At 51.0% G+C, this 13236-nt stretch overlaps 1 protein-coding gene across 1 annotated transcript in view; it reads right to left on the reverse strand.

Annotated features, from left to right (window-relative positions):
* Abcc3 (ATP binding cassette subfamily C member 3) overlaps positions 1–13236 on the reverse strand; it is a 49139-nt gene that overhangs the window by 7062 nt on the left and 28841 nt on the right. Inside the window, 12 exon segments of the mRNA XM_059271557.1 lie at positions 3365–3466; positions 5270–5396; positions 5477–5676; positions 7113–7423; positions 7616–7823; positions 7902–8049; positions 8202–8313; positions 9616–9793; positions 10102–10269; positions 12548–12724; positions 12808–12934; positions 13163–13229. Of these exon segments, the coding sequence (XP_059127540.1) occupies positions 3365–3466; positions 5270–5396; positions 5477–5676; positions 7113–7423; positions 7616–7823; positions 7902–8049; positions 8202–8313; positions 9616–9793; positions 10102–10269; positions 12548–12724; positions 12808–12934; positions 13163–13229 (1925 nt within the window).

Here is a 13236-nt window from a genome sequence, read left to right on the forward strand (position 1 = left end):
GAGGGCTGGCTTTGACTTTTTTTCTTTGATAGAACCCAGGGGCTCACACCTGCCAGGCAAGCAGGCTACCACGGGACCACGCCCCCAGCCTTTTCTCTTCGATTTCAACCCCCCAATATGCTACTCTGAAACCTGGCTGTCCGGCCCCTGCCACTCTGTCACGTGTCTCTGAGGGTCTCTCCCTGCCTGGTTTTGCACCGATTTTGTCATCTTTAGTCATTCTCTATAACTAAGTATCCCCAAAGAGACAAAGCTCTCCTTCTGGGAGGCTTGCGTCCCAGCATGCACAGGCCGTACGATTTACACAGAAGCAAGGCTCTGTAGTGAAACAGCTAATGAGGACTTGGGTGCATAAGAGTTTGCTGTTCTATGCGTTATTCAGGAAGGCTTCCTGGAAGAGGTGACAGTGGCTACCTGAAGGAGGTGAGGGAGGGAACCAGGCAAGTGGCTATCTAGAGGACAGACAGACAGACAGACAAGGGAATGATGTTTGCTGTTTGTGTTCTGCATGCAGTACGGGGGCAGGTACTCTGAATTACCTCCCAAGTGCTGGGGTTATAGGCATAAGCCACCACACCAGGTTTGTTTGGTTTTAGCAGCAGAAACCAGGGCTCTGGGCATGTTAGTTACGCACTTTACCAAAAGAGCTATCCCACTAGACCATGGCTGGTCTCAAACTCACAGAGTTTGCCTCTGCCTTTCTAGTGCTGAAATTAAAAGGCACGTACCACCATGCCCACTTCCCAGTGGAGTTTTAAAGGGTCTCGCTGTGCACTGCGAGGAGAATGGAGCGGCTGGAGGGAAGATGGTGGGCATTTCGAGGAAGAACGAGCTATTTCCATTTGAGAGTCCCAATGTAAAACAAAACAAAACAAAAAACCCAAACTCCTCAGGGCCTGTTGTCCAAAAAAAAAAATTTACTAAGAATGCCAAGCGACAACAGCTGAATACTGAACCGACATGAAACCCTGCTGAGTGTGGGGCCCTTCCAAGATGGGGAACTGTGGGACATTTCAGGCCACACACCTCTGAAGGCAGCCTTGCTTCTGGGTAAGGAAGGCAGACAGTCAGCATTGAAAGCGGCAGAGGAAGCTGAGCACAGTGGCACACACCTAGGACAGCCCTCGGGAGACAGAAGCAGGGTCGTGAGTTTGAGGCCAGCGTGAGATAAACAGCAAGACTGTCGACAAGATCCAAGGGCTAGGGATGTATCTCAGGGGCAGAGTGCTTGCCTGCCATATATGAGGTCCTGGGTTCCAGCCCCAGAACTGGGAAAAGAAGAAAAAGAGGAAGAGGAGGAGGGGGGGGGGAGGGGAAAAGGGGAGAAGGAAGAGAAGGGAATAGGAGGAAGAGGGAGGGGGAGAGAAGAGAGGACCAGGAAGGGGGAGGGGGGAAAGGAAGGAGGGGATAAGGGGGAAGGGAGTAATAGAACCAGGAACAGCAGTTTATACAGACAGCTCCCTCCAGGAGATGCTAAAGGCAGAAATGGATACCAGGCCTGAGAACAGCATCAGTTGGGATAAAGCAACTGTGTGCATCCACAGGACATGTTGGATGTAGAGAGACACGGATATCTCGGGAATCAGGTGTACACTGCGGGGGAAATGGGGCTAGTGTGGAGGCCCGGGTGGCTTGGGATGGAGAACAAGTAAGTGGGTGGGGGTTCAGTGACGGTCCACCCACAGACCTAGGGCTTGGGTCACAGAAGCAGCCCCGAGCGGAAGAGTGGGTGCTTTCATCTGGATGGAGCTGCACAGGAAAACGTCTCTTAGACTGGAGCCAGGTAGGTCACGAGGGAGCTTGTTTTCATGGAAAGCAGGCTGCAGCAGGCGAGGGCCGGGGTAAGGAAGAAGTGGAACCTGTGTAGATCACAGCTTCAATCGGACTTCACAACAAAGGAGAACTGAGAACCGGGGCAATGTGATGTGGTGGGGTGGGGGGTGGGGGGTTGTTTATGTCTAGAACGGAAGGTAGCTGTGGATGAGAATCTCCCAACAGAGGGAGCAAGACAGAAAGTCTGACTGAGGAAGCCATATTCTCCAGCAGCCATTCGAGCTGATAGAAGCTGAGGGGCTGGACTTTGAAAAGAGACGGGAAAACATCAGCTCAAAGGGAAAGGAAGGAGACAGAGAATGCCCAGGCGGCACTGAGGAGCTGGAGGTGAAGGGAGTTCACATCTTTAACCTATTTTCTCAGGGAAGAAAGAGGCAGGTGAGGTGGAGGGCTGAGCACAGAGAACAGACGTGGTTTGAGGACAGAGGATGCTCCGAAGAGGTCTTTTGGAAAGTGGGAGCGCATAATTCTCAGGGAAGGGAAGCAGGGACACCAGCTGTGGAGGGTGGTTATGAACTTGAAGGAACATCAGCGATTTTTTTTCCCCCAGCTACACATTAGCGGCTCTGTACAAGTGTGATGTGGACAGGTGGGCGCAGATGGGGCGGGGTTTTGTAGGCAAGGACAGGGACAGGTTGAGAACATCTCCTTGTGGAGCGCAGATAGAGTCTAGGCTAAACAGGGAATGGAAAAGACGGGATCTGGGGAAACAAAGGCAGGTCACAGCACTGGAGTCTCATAGAGGGCAGAGAACTGTGGTCGTGGAACACACCATCAGAGGTCCAAAAGTGGGCTGCTTGACACTAAGAGCTCAGAGATGCTGCAGCTTCTGGGCATGAAGAGGTCTGAAATATGCCCTCTTTGGAGAAAAATCTGTACCCACCTAGGCAAGAACAATTCCTTTTCTCTCTAAAAAAAAAAAAAAAAAAAAAAAAGGGCATACTGCCTGGTGGTGGTGGCGCACATCTTTAATCTCAGCACTCAGAGGATGGGGGGGCAAAGACAGATGGGTCTCTGAATTTGAGGCTAGCCTGGTCTACAGAGTGAGTTCCAGGACAGCCAAGGCTACACAGAAATACCCAATCTTGAAAAACCAAAAAAAAAAAAAAAAAAAAAAAAAAAGGCCCACTGCCCCACCTCCGCTCCTTTGGCTGGAATGCTCATCTTTACCTGCCCCAGCCCTACTTCACCTCATCTGTGAAAACTTGCCCATTCTCTGAATCTCACTTACTCCAGGATCACCCCAGCTGAACCACCTCCCCTATCTGCCCTTGGGGCAGCCCCAGAACCTTGCCATCCGCACGCCGTGAGCCTCCACTGGCTCAGAATCTTTGGCTCAGCTCTGAGCCCTGTGAATCTAGCATCAACCATGGCCTGATACTCTGAGAGCTGGAGGGACGGATGGACGGATGGAAGGATGGATACCACTTAAACAGCTAGCCTTGAACACACAGTGATGACAGGCCACCAAGCATCCTTCCTCAGGTCCCCCAGGTACCTTCTGCTGCAGGGAACTCATCTTGGAACTCACCTCAGTCTCAGTCTTGGAGTATTCCTTGACTCTCTCCACAGCTATGATATTAGATTCCAGGTCTGACATCATTCGTATCATCCAATTCAAAGCCAAGGTCACCTGAGCAAAGGAACTGTGTTGTGGGAGGGGCCCAGCAGGGGCTTTATTTCTCCATCCGTGGAATCCATCCCATCTAAGACCTCCAGGTGTGTGCTGACTAGGCCTCTAATCACATCTGTGCCTCAGGCAGTGACAATGCACACTCAGTGGAGGGCGGTCTCACTCAGTGCTCCTCAAACTTTAATATGTATTAGACTTCTCAGAGCATCCTGTCAGAATGCAGGGTGTGAGCCAGTAGGTCCGAGACTCTCCACTCCTAACATGCTCCCAGAATATGTCAGTGTGGCCAGTCCAGGGCCTGGACTGTGTTACCAAGACGCATTGACAGCAGTGCAGAACCCAAGCTCTGGCTCAGCACTGAAGCTTGTGAATGAGAACGAACATTTTAACAAGATCTCCAAATGAGTCACGTGCACAGTAAGGTTGAAGCAGACAGGCTTGTCGGCCTCGCTTTCTGTTTACCGATGCATTCAGATCTGAGCCACCTGAGGCCTCGACCACGTGATCTGCTTTACAAAAATCCCATTTGCAGCTTGTGTAACTCTTGGGCTGTACAGGCTGGTGTCAGGGTGACCTCCAATCCCAGGCTCCAGTCACCTGATCTGTTTACTCCTCCACAACCACGGGGTATTGGTTCTGGGACCCGGGAATATACCTAAATCCACAGATGTTCAAGTCCTTCACATAAAACTGCTTATTATTCACATGAAACATACCCACACCCTCCTGTATGCTGCAAATTGTATCTCGATTACTTAAGATCCCTAACACAATGCCTACATGTCACTTCATTTACCTGTGTCTAGAGACTCACTGAAGGCATCTTGTTTGTTTGTTTTCTGGTTTTTTTGGGGGGGGGAGGCGGGGGGGCGGGTAGGAGCTTCTAAAATTTTTTTTTCAGATTTTTTTTGGGGGGAGTTTTTTTTATTTTGTTTTGTTTTGAGAAAAGATCTCACTATGTAGTTTACGCTGGCACTGAATTCACTGCAATCCTCCTGCCTCAGCTTCCTCCCAAGTGCTAGGATTCCAAGCATGCATCATCATGTCTAGCCTTTTCAAGTGTTTTCTGTCTGCAGCTGGTTGGTTCTTCAGTGAAGAAGCCAAGGACACGGAGGGCTAGCTGTAGCTTCCCTGAAGGCGTACACCACATCATGGAGTCTGGGCCCACATGTCCCATGTTCAGACCCCAGCCAGGTTGACCTACATCTTGCCCAGACATGGCAGTTCTGTTTGGGCCAAGCTCCAAGATCATTTCTCCAAGATCTCAGAGCAGGCAAACCCCTTCAAGCTCTTGGCTCTTTCCCTCCCTCCCTCCCTCTCTCCCTTCCGTCCCCCTTCCTTCCTTCCTGTACTTGGGTTTGAACCTAGGGTCATGCACATGCTAGGCGAGTACATGACCAATGAACTATACCCCCTTGTCTCTTGTCACACTTTCCTCTTCCTGCTAGGGAGACTTCCGCATCCTGCATCACACTCCCTGGCTGGTAGTGTCTCCCCATGCCTGGGCCCAGAGATCTTGGGCTTTGGGAACCCAGCTGGGGCTGGTCTGCAGGTAGAGCAGAGGAGTACACTCAGCAGATGCTAGTGAGCCCCGTATGTCCTGTGCCTCAGTGGTGGCCCTGCTGAATGAATCTCCTGTTGGTTTAGGCCAGCTAGCGCCTCACAAAGCAGACGTCATGCCAAATTGGCCTAATAAATCAGAGAGCATAGCGGAGACCTTTTCTTAGCACCGAGGAGAGGCAGAGTAATTTGGGCATCTGTGCTTTCCTACTTGCTCTGTCACAAGGATGAGCCCCACCTTACCTGTAGGGCATAAGACACGGAAAGACCCACGAGCCCTGGATTCAAGCTGTTTTTCCCGATCACTGCAAACAGTGCGGCGAAGAGCACCACGCAGTTCCCCACGAACTCCACGTGGACACCCAGCCACCTGGGGGACCAACAGGGAGGGAATGAACAAGGGCAGGGAGTGCGGGAGCCCGCTCAGCACCACAGAGAGCCCGTCCTGACCGGTTCGAGGCGATGTAGGGGTAGGAGCTCTTCTGGTTGATGTCCACCTTCTTGTCACTGAAGACCTTGAAGTCTTCCATTCGGCCATAGGCCCGGATGACACTGGTGCCCGTGACGGTCTCCGAAAAGTGTGAGAAGATGGGCGAGCGGCTGATGGATTCCAGCCGCTTCAGCTGCCGGGACGTGGCCACATAGAAGCGCTGACCAGGGACACGGGAAGAGAGCTCCATTCAGGGGTGTCGAACCACCAGCTCAGTCCTGCATGGCCGCCAAACAATCCCCTGTGCTTCCTCCTGCTGGCCCTGCTCTTCCCATGAGCCCTTGGTGCCTCTTCCTATGTCCCCTTGGAGAACAGATTCCAGACACACATTATACACTTCCTCTCTGACCAGCTTTGCTCAGCCAGCCAGCCAGCCCGCTTCGTCCATGAAGTTCTTCCTGATGCCTTATGCCCCCCTATCTCCTCATCTTTTAAAGACCACGACCCTCTCTTGTTTAACCTCCCACGTAGTGAGATTTCTTGTTCCGCTTGAAGATTGTAGACATGTGCTCCCAGCCAAATGACTGCAAAAAATAATTTTATATCTTTTTTTTTTTTTTTTCTGAAAAAGTCCCTCTTAGTCTACCTACCTAGTCATTTAAGGGTTCTAACCCCACAAAAACATGGTTCTGCCTCCATTTTCTAGCCTGTATTCTGTGGGCCCAAAGACAGCCAGGCCTGCACAGGAGGGGTACACAGGAGGCTCCTTACCTAGGGGGCAGCACTTCCAGCCCCCTGTGGGAACTGATCACCTCCCTGAAGAGAGAGATCCCAGTAATCACGAGCCTTTACAATGAGCTGCCCCTGAATGCTGAGCATCTCAGGTGACACATGTATGTCTAAATATGCACACAAAGGACAGTGTCTCGCGAACTGTTGACAATGATTTACTCAAATAATACCAATCGGTGTAGGAGGCTGAGGAGAAGACTCACTCAGTAGAGTACATTGCCATACAAGCATGAAGACCTGAAATAAGATTCCCCAGCACCCACATAAAAATCCAGGCATGGCAGTGCACACCTGTAACCCCAGCACTGCGGAGGCAGGGACAGGCAGATCCTTGAAGCTCATTGGGCAGTCAGCCTAGCTGGATAGGTGAGCTCTGCATCCAATGAGAAACTCTGTCCCAGAAAATAAGGTGGAGAGTGATTGAGGAAGACACTCAGCATTGACCTCTGGCCTCCACAAATGGACACAACATGTGCACACACACAAACATGTATGTGCACGTACATCACACACACACACACACACACACACACACACACACACACACACACACACAAATAAATAAAATACAGCCATTTGGAAAGGGTCCCAGGGCTGTCAGTGTATGAACACACATTTCGTCCTCACATCATCTCTATGAATTAGATTTTAAGAGTCTATTTTACAGGCTAGATAAGTGAGTTGCAAGGATGTGAAGCAATTGACTGAAGCCCCTGATCCAACCAGCTACGACCTAGCCTACAAAAGGGCCTGGCCCACATCAGAACCCACCCACCCACCCACCATGTGCACACACACTCCATGCCCACTCTAGAGCTCCACCTGCCCCATGCACTTCAGCGTCCCACCCATCCATGCTGGTACCTGCACAAAGCCATAGAGCACAGCCAGAGGTATGACAACGACAATGAAGAGCGGCGTGCTGGCCACGATGACCACAAGGGTGGAGATGGATGTGAAGAAGGAATTCAACAGCATGAGGATGGTGGGGGCCAGAACCTCATCAATGACGTAGATGTCCTTAGAGAAACGGTTGAGGATGCGGCCAGAGGGCGTTGTGTCAAAGAAAGACTGTGGTGAACGAATCTTGTTGTGCAACAGAGCTGCATGCAGCAGGCGGGCTGCCTGGACACTGCCGACCACCATGGTGAAGGCTGACAGCATCACCAGGAGCCCTTGTTGGGAGAGGGAGAGGATGAGTCATTTACAGCAGGGGAGGAGGCCAGGGTAGAAGGGCAGAATGAGACAGGGGGTGGCCAGGTGGATCTAGGGAGGCTCTGAAACAGGGATATGGGTCTGTGGTTTGGGGAGAGGGCAAAGGAGAGAAGGGATAAGGGAACCCTTTCTGGGCACCCCAATATGTTCACCTTGTAGTATTCCTAGGGCAGCATAGACACCTAGCCTTTGGGAGGTATTATTCTGCCGGCCATCTACCACCGCATCATTGGTCCAGGCGCTGAGCCACACATTGGCTCCGATGGCAGCCGCACTCTGGCCCGCATACAGGAGGCAGATAGCTACCGTGGTGTAGAGTCCCACAGACCTGGCATAATCCCAGTACACGCCCATCTTCACCTGCAAAGAGAGGCCACACAATCTCCACGAGCCCCGGGGACCTGGTCACCGTCTCCAGCCCAGGCCCACCCGACTTACATTGCCTGTCGCTGCTGTCTCCTCTGTGATCAGTGCCCCAGTCTGCTTCGCGTTTGTCACCTGCATCTCCTTCTCTGATGGATTCGTGTGTCTCTTGGTCACAGGCCGGTTCTGGCTCTCCCCTTCTGAAGACATGGAGCTCATCTGTCTGTGGAAGCAGCTGGTGAGACCCAGGCCTGAGAACATGGACACACTCCCAGGATTTGTGCGTCCAGGAGAATGTCCACGTGTATTCTACCTGCTGGGGCTTGGTGGCCCTGATGTAGCCTTCTGAGGACTTGAGAACTCCTGGGAGTTTACCTCATGAACTGCTTGCGGACCTCGTACATGGACGGCTCATTGTCCGTCATGTCTGTGTGGGTGCTGAGCGTGTCTTCAATCAACAGCACTTCCTCATCTCCATCTTGCAAGCCTGCAGCAGGGAAGGAAAGTCACAGAGGCTGATGGCCCCTTCTGCAGCCCTAAAGACCCCATCCTCCACACCAGTGGGAGGGCTGGATGGACAAGCAAGAGGGTGAGGAGAGGGTTTGAGATGACAGCCAGAAGGAAACCGGGCCGTGGTGGCACACACCTTTAATCCCAGCACTCAGGAGGCAGAGGAAGTTGGATCTCTGTAAGTTCGAGGCCAGCCTGGTCTACTGAGTGAGTACTAGGACAGCCTAGGCTATGCAGAAAAACCCTGTCTCTCAAAACAAAACAAAACAAAACAAAACAAAACAAAACAAACAAAAAACAGCCAGAAGGAAATTTAGGCAGAAAGTTATTTGAAGACTGTAGAGAAGGGGACTCAATAGGCTGAAGACCTGGGCTCTGAAGTCAGTCTGGCTGGCTTTAAATCTTGCTTCTTTGATGGCAACAGGGCCTTAGGCAGGCATCACAAAAGGGTAATAATCATGGGTAGCTCATGGCACCACCAGTCACTGTGAGGATTAAGGAAAGGATGTGTGTCCAGGGCTTCTCAAGGGCATATCACTTGGGAATGATCAAGCAGGTTGGCAGCAGGTAGGGAAACCCAAGAGAAGGCCTGAGAGCCACCTCAGAGTGTTGAGGTAGGGAGCTCTGACTGGGCAACAAAGTAGGGGAGCCGGGTCTTTTGTAAGCTCAGACACTGCCCTGGACTTCATGATGAAAGAGGCCTTTTGGTAGTCTACTATCTGGAATAGTTTCAGGTCATAGTAATTATCTAACAACTCTTGTTGGTAAATAAATGATTTTGCCGTGTACTTATACACTTATAAACAATTCAACCATAAAACAGCTTTACTACATACTCTGGGTCTAAGCTCCTGTGTTCTTTTAACAAATGGGAAAACAGGGGCTGGAGAGATGGCTCAGAGGTTAAGAGCACTGGCTGCTCTTCCAGAGGACCTGAGTTCAATTCCCAGCACCTACATGGTGGCTCACAACCATCTGTAATGAGATCTGGTGCTCTCCCCTGGCGTTCAGGCATACATGCAAGCAGAATACTGTGTACATAATAAAAAAAATAAATCTTTGAAAAAAATGGGAAAATGCTGCTGAGGCAGGGTCCCACAGTTAGGGGAGAGAAGGTAGGTTCTAGTGCATCCTTATCACACAGGTGGTTTCCCAGAACTAGGTCCCCAGCTCCATACTAGGCCAGTCCAGAGAGACTTAGAAACCCCAGACAAGGTGAACGCCGGGAAAGGATGGGAGTTGGGAAGGCCAGGGATGGTAGGTACTAATTTTTTGCCACCTTCATGGTCCTTCTGGTCTTCATCTGGTGCATAGTTTCGGAGGAAGTTGGCAAAGGAGCCATTATGCTGGAGGAGGGCCGAGTAGTGGCCCATCTCAGACACCTGTCCGTCAGCGAGCACAATGATAAAGTCCGTCTGGGGCAGGAAGCTGATGCCATGGGTTACCAGCACCCGAGTCTGTGGAGAAGGCAGCAGGCTCTGAGCTGCAGCATCCTCAGGCAGATCCCAAGCATGGGTACAGAGCCATGGGGTAACATGAGGAGTCGGTCATAGGCCAGGCACATCCACAACATATCCCACACCAGACAGAGCCTGCACAACATCTCTGTGTGTGCATCCCTATGGGTTTCCCCAGATCGTATCCTGCTTTTCAGGTTCCTACATCTCCAGGTCTCCCTGCCCCTCCCCCCACCCCTCCGCCACCTCCTGTCTGTTCTCCCCAAGGACCAAATCTCACTTTTGCTCCCACTCTCTTGTGGCCTCACCTTGCCTGCCAGCACACCTTCTGGTCCAATCACTTGGTCGAAAATATGTTTAGCCACGTGAGAGTCCACAGCTGACAATGGGTCATCCAGCAAAAAAATGTTGGCATCACTATAAACAGCTCGGGCCAAACTCACCCGTTGTCGCTGGCCTCCAGATAGGTTAATGCCCTAGAGGGTGGAGAAGGTGGGTGATGTGTGGTGGTAGATTGAAGGGGTCAGACAGGCCCATGGGGGACAAGAGCCCACTCATTGTTACTCAGCAAGGCAGACCCCTGAATCTCTAAATCTCTATTCTTTTTTTTTTTTTTTAAAGATTTATTTATTTATTATGTATACAGCACATATATATGACTGCAGGCCAGAAGAGGGCACCAGGTCTCATTATAGATGGTTGTGAGCCACCATGTGGTTGCTGGGAATTGAACTCAGGACCTCTGGAAGAAGAGTCAGTGCTCTTAACCTCTGAGCCATCTCTCCAGCCCTTTTTTTTGGTTTTTTGAGACAGGGTTTCTCTGTGTAGTTTTGGTGCCTGTCCTAGATCTCGCTCTGTAGACCAGGCTGGCCTCACAGAGATTCTCCTGCCTCTGCCTCCCGAGTGCTGGGATTAAAGGCATGCACCACCACCACCTGGCTATTTCACTCCCACCACCTGGCTATTTCACTCGGTGCTTGGCTGTCTCCACAAAGTTGTAGAAGGAAAGGGTGTTGGCTCTTAGAATCCTCTGGGACAGATGAACCTATTCAGCACCCTGTACAGTTGGCTGCCCTGCCCAATGCTAGTGTTCGTGGCAGATGAACAAGAAAACAACAGGTGCTATATCCATAGACTGGAATATTATTTAGCCGTAAGAAGGAAGGAAATGCTGACGTGTGCTACAACATGGATGAACTTTGAGGACATTATACCAGTCGGACATAAAAAGGCAAATATTATGCAAATCCACTCACACTGGTATCTAGGTAGCCAGATTCTGAAAAACGAAATGGCAGTTGCCAGAGGTTTGGGGAGGAGGAAGTCAAAACTGTTCGATAAGGACAGATAGCAAGGCTGGAGTGACATTTGGAACGCCCGAGGTTCTGGCAATTATTGCATAACATTGTAAATATACATAACATAACTGAACTGGGCACGGAAAAGATAGTGAGGGTGGTACATTTAATGTTAGGTGACCTTTGACACATTTACAAAAAGGAAATACTTTAAAAATAAAAGCAAGGAATGGCAAGATAGCTCTACAGAGAAAGGTGCTTGCCACCAAGTCTGAGGATCTGAGTTCGACTCCCAGTACCCAAAGGTGAAAGGATAGAAATGACCTCCACACACGCTGTAACAACTGTGTGTTCTCCCATGCACCCCTCACACAAATTCATGCACTAAAGTGAAAACCCGACAAAGAAAAACAAAACTTCCACCAGAGCCCCGTGTTTCATAATTTAACAGCCCTATTCAAACCGGGCAATGGTGGTGCACACCTTTTATCCCAGCACTCGGGAGGCAGAGGAAGGTGGAGCTTTGAGAGTTCAAGGCCAGCCTTATCTACATAATGAGTTCCAAGACAACCAGGACCACCCACCAGGGTCAAAGTGCACCAAAAGCCCATCTGTGACCACCCACTGCTCCTAGGCTCACTCTCCAAGGGCCTTCTATCACTCTGGGTAAAACCTGCAGTCTTCAAATGGCCTGCAGGGTTCTAAACATCCCAGCTGTCTGATGACCTCAGTGGCCTCCCTTTCTTCTCCTGACACCTGGATCACTCTGCTCCAACCATGCTGCTCTCTTCCTTGGGCTAATGCCCAGTCACACACCTGCCTGAGGCTTTGAACTGCCTGTTCTATCTCAGATGACTCTAGGCAAGGCCCCTAGACAGCCAGGGCTCCATGGTCCTCTGCAGGGCTGTTCCTTCTATTCAGGTCTCTATTTCTCAACGATAAACCTCCCCAACAAAACAGCCCAGCACAAATTTCTTATATTCCTGCGCGGCTTTGTCTCTCCCCTTTAGGATTATCTAATACATATTTTGTTTATCTTGCTTATTGTTTTCCTATAAAAGCAAACATTTTTATCCTGGTGCATTCGCCACCATATAATATTCCCTGGACCATAGTAGATGCTTAATAAAAATCTGGTGGCTGAATCAATGAATGATGCTCTCCTCTTTCTCAGTCATTAAGAGTCAGCTCAAGAGTGATGCTTCTCCTTATACAGACTCTTCTACCCCTACCTCCTGCTCTTCTTCTACCCTGCATAGGCCTTTGTCATGGCCCTGGGGCATTCTGTGGTCCTTGTCTGTTCCTATCATTTTCCTCCCAGGAATAGAGCTGTTTCCTGGCACAGAGCTGGGCATGATGTTAGACGAACTGGCGAATGAGTACGGAAATCTGAGGCTGGGCTTGGGCTAGCAACCTCATGAGCTGGCTCCTCAGGGATGAAAAGGTGGCTCTGTACCTTCTCTCCAATCTCCGTCTGGTCCCCACCAGGAAGCACATCCAGGTCAGCCAGCAGGGCACAGGTCTCCAGAGCCTGTTGGTAGCGCTTGGGTTTCATGGGTTGACCAAACAGCACATTTTCCTGAAGCGTGCAGTTCTGGATCCACGCCTGCTGCGGTACGTAGGCCACCGAGCCCTGGCCAATGGAGAGGCTGCCTTAGGGTTTGCCTGAGGCTGTCCAGACCGTATGCCTTTCCAGGAGCCCCCTGCCCATCTCACCTTCACAGACACTGTACCTTCCAGCTTCTCCATCTCTCCGAGTAAGGCAGACACCAGCGAAGACTTCCCACAGCCCACGGGGCCCACCACAGCCACCAGTGCCCCCTTCGGGATTTGAACGTTTAGGCTAAGAGCAAGGAGTAACGGTCAGTGGCCGAACTTGGATTTGGTCCAAGCCTTCCTCCTGCAGACCCAAGCCCTCCTCCGTTCCCGACACCACCCTGTCAAAAACAGGATTTTTCCTGCATTCCCTGTCAAAGCCAGAGAGACAAGGAGAGAAGGGACCACATTTGATCAGACCTTCTGTCCACTTTTTTTGCATAGCTAGCAAGTGAGCAAGAGAAGCTGGGGGTACCTGTGCAGGGTAGGTGGCAGGTCCTGGGCCCAGGTGAAAGTGCCGTTGTGTATGGTGATGGCATGGCCTGGGAG

Source organism: Peromyscus eremicus, chromosome 8a, assembly GCF_949786415.1.
Source record: "Peromyscus eremicus chromosome 8a, PerEre_H2_v1, whole genome shotgun sequence".
In the NCBI taxonomy this organism is placed as follows: Eukaryota; Metazoa; Chordata; class Mammalia; order Rodentia; family Cricetidae; genus Peromyscus; species Peromyscus eremicus.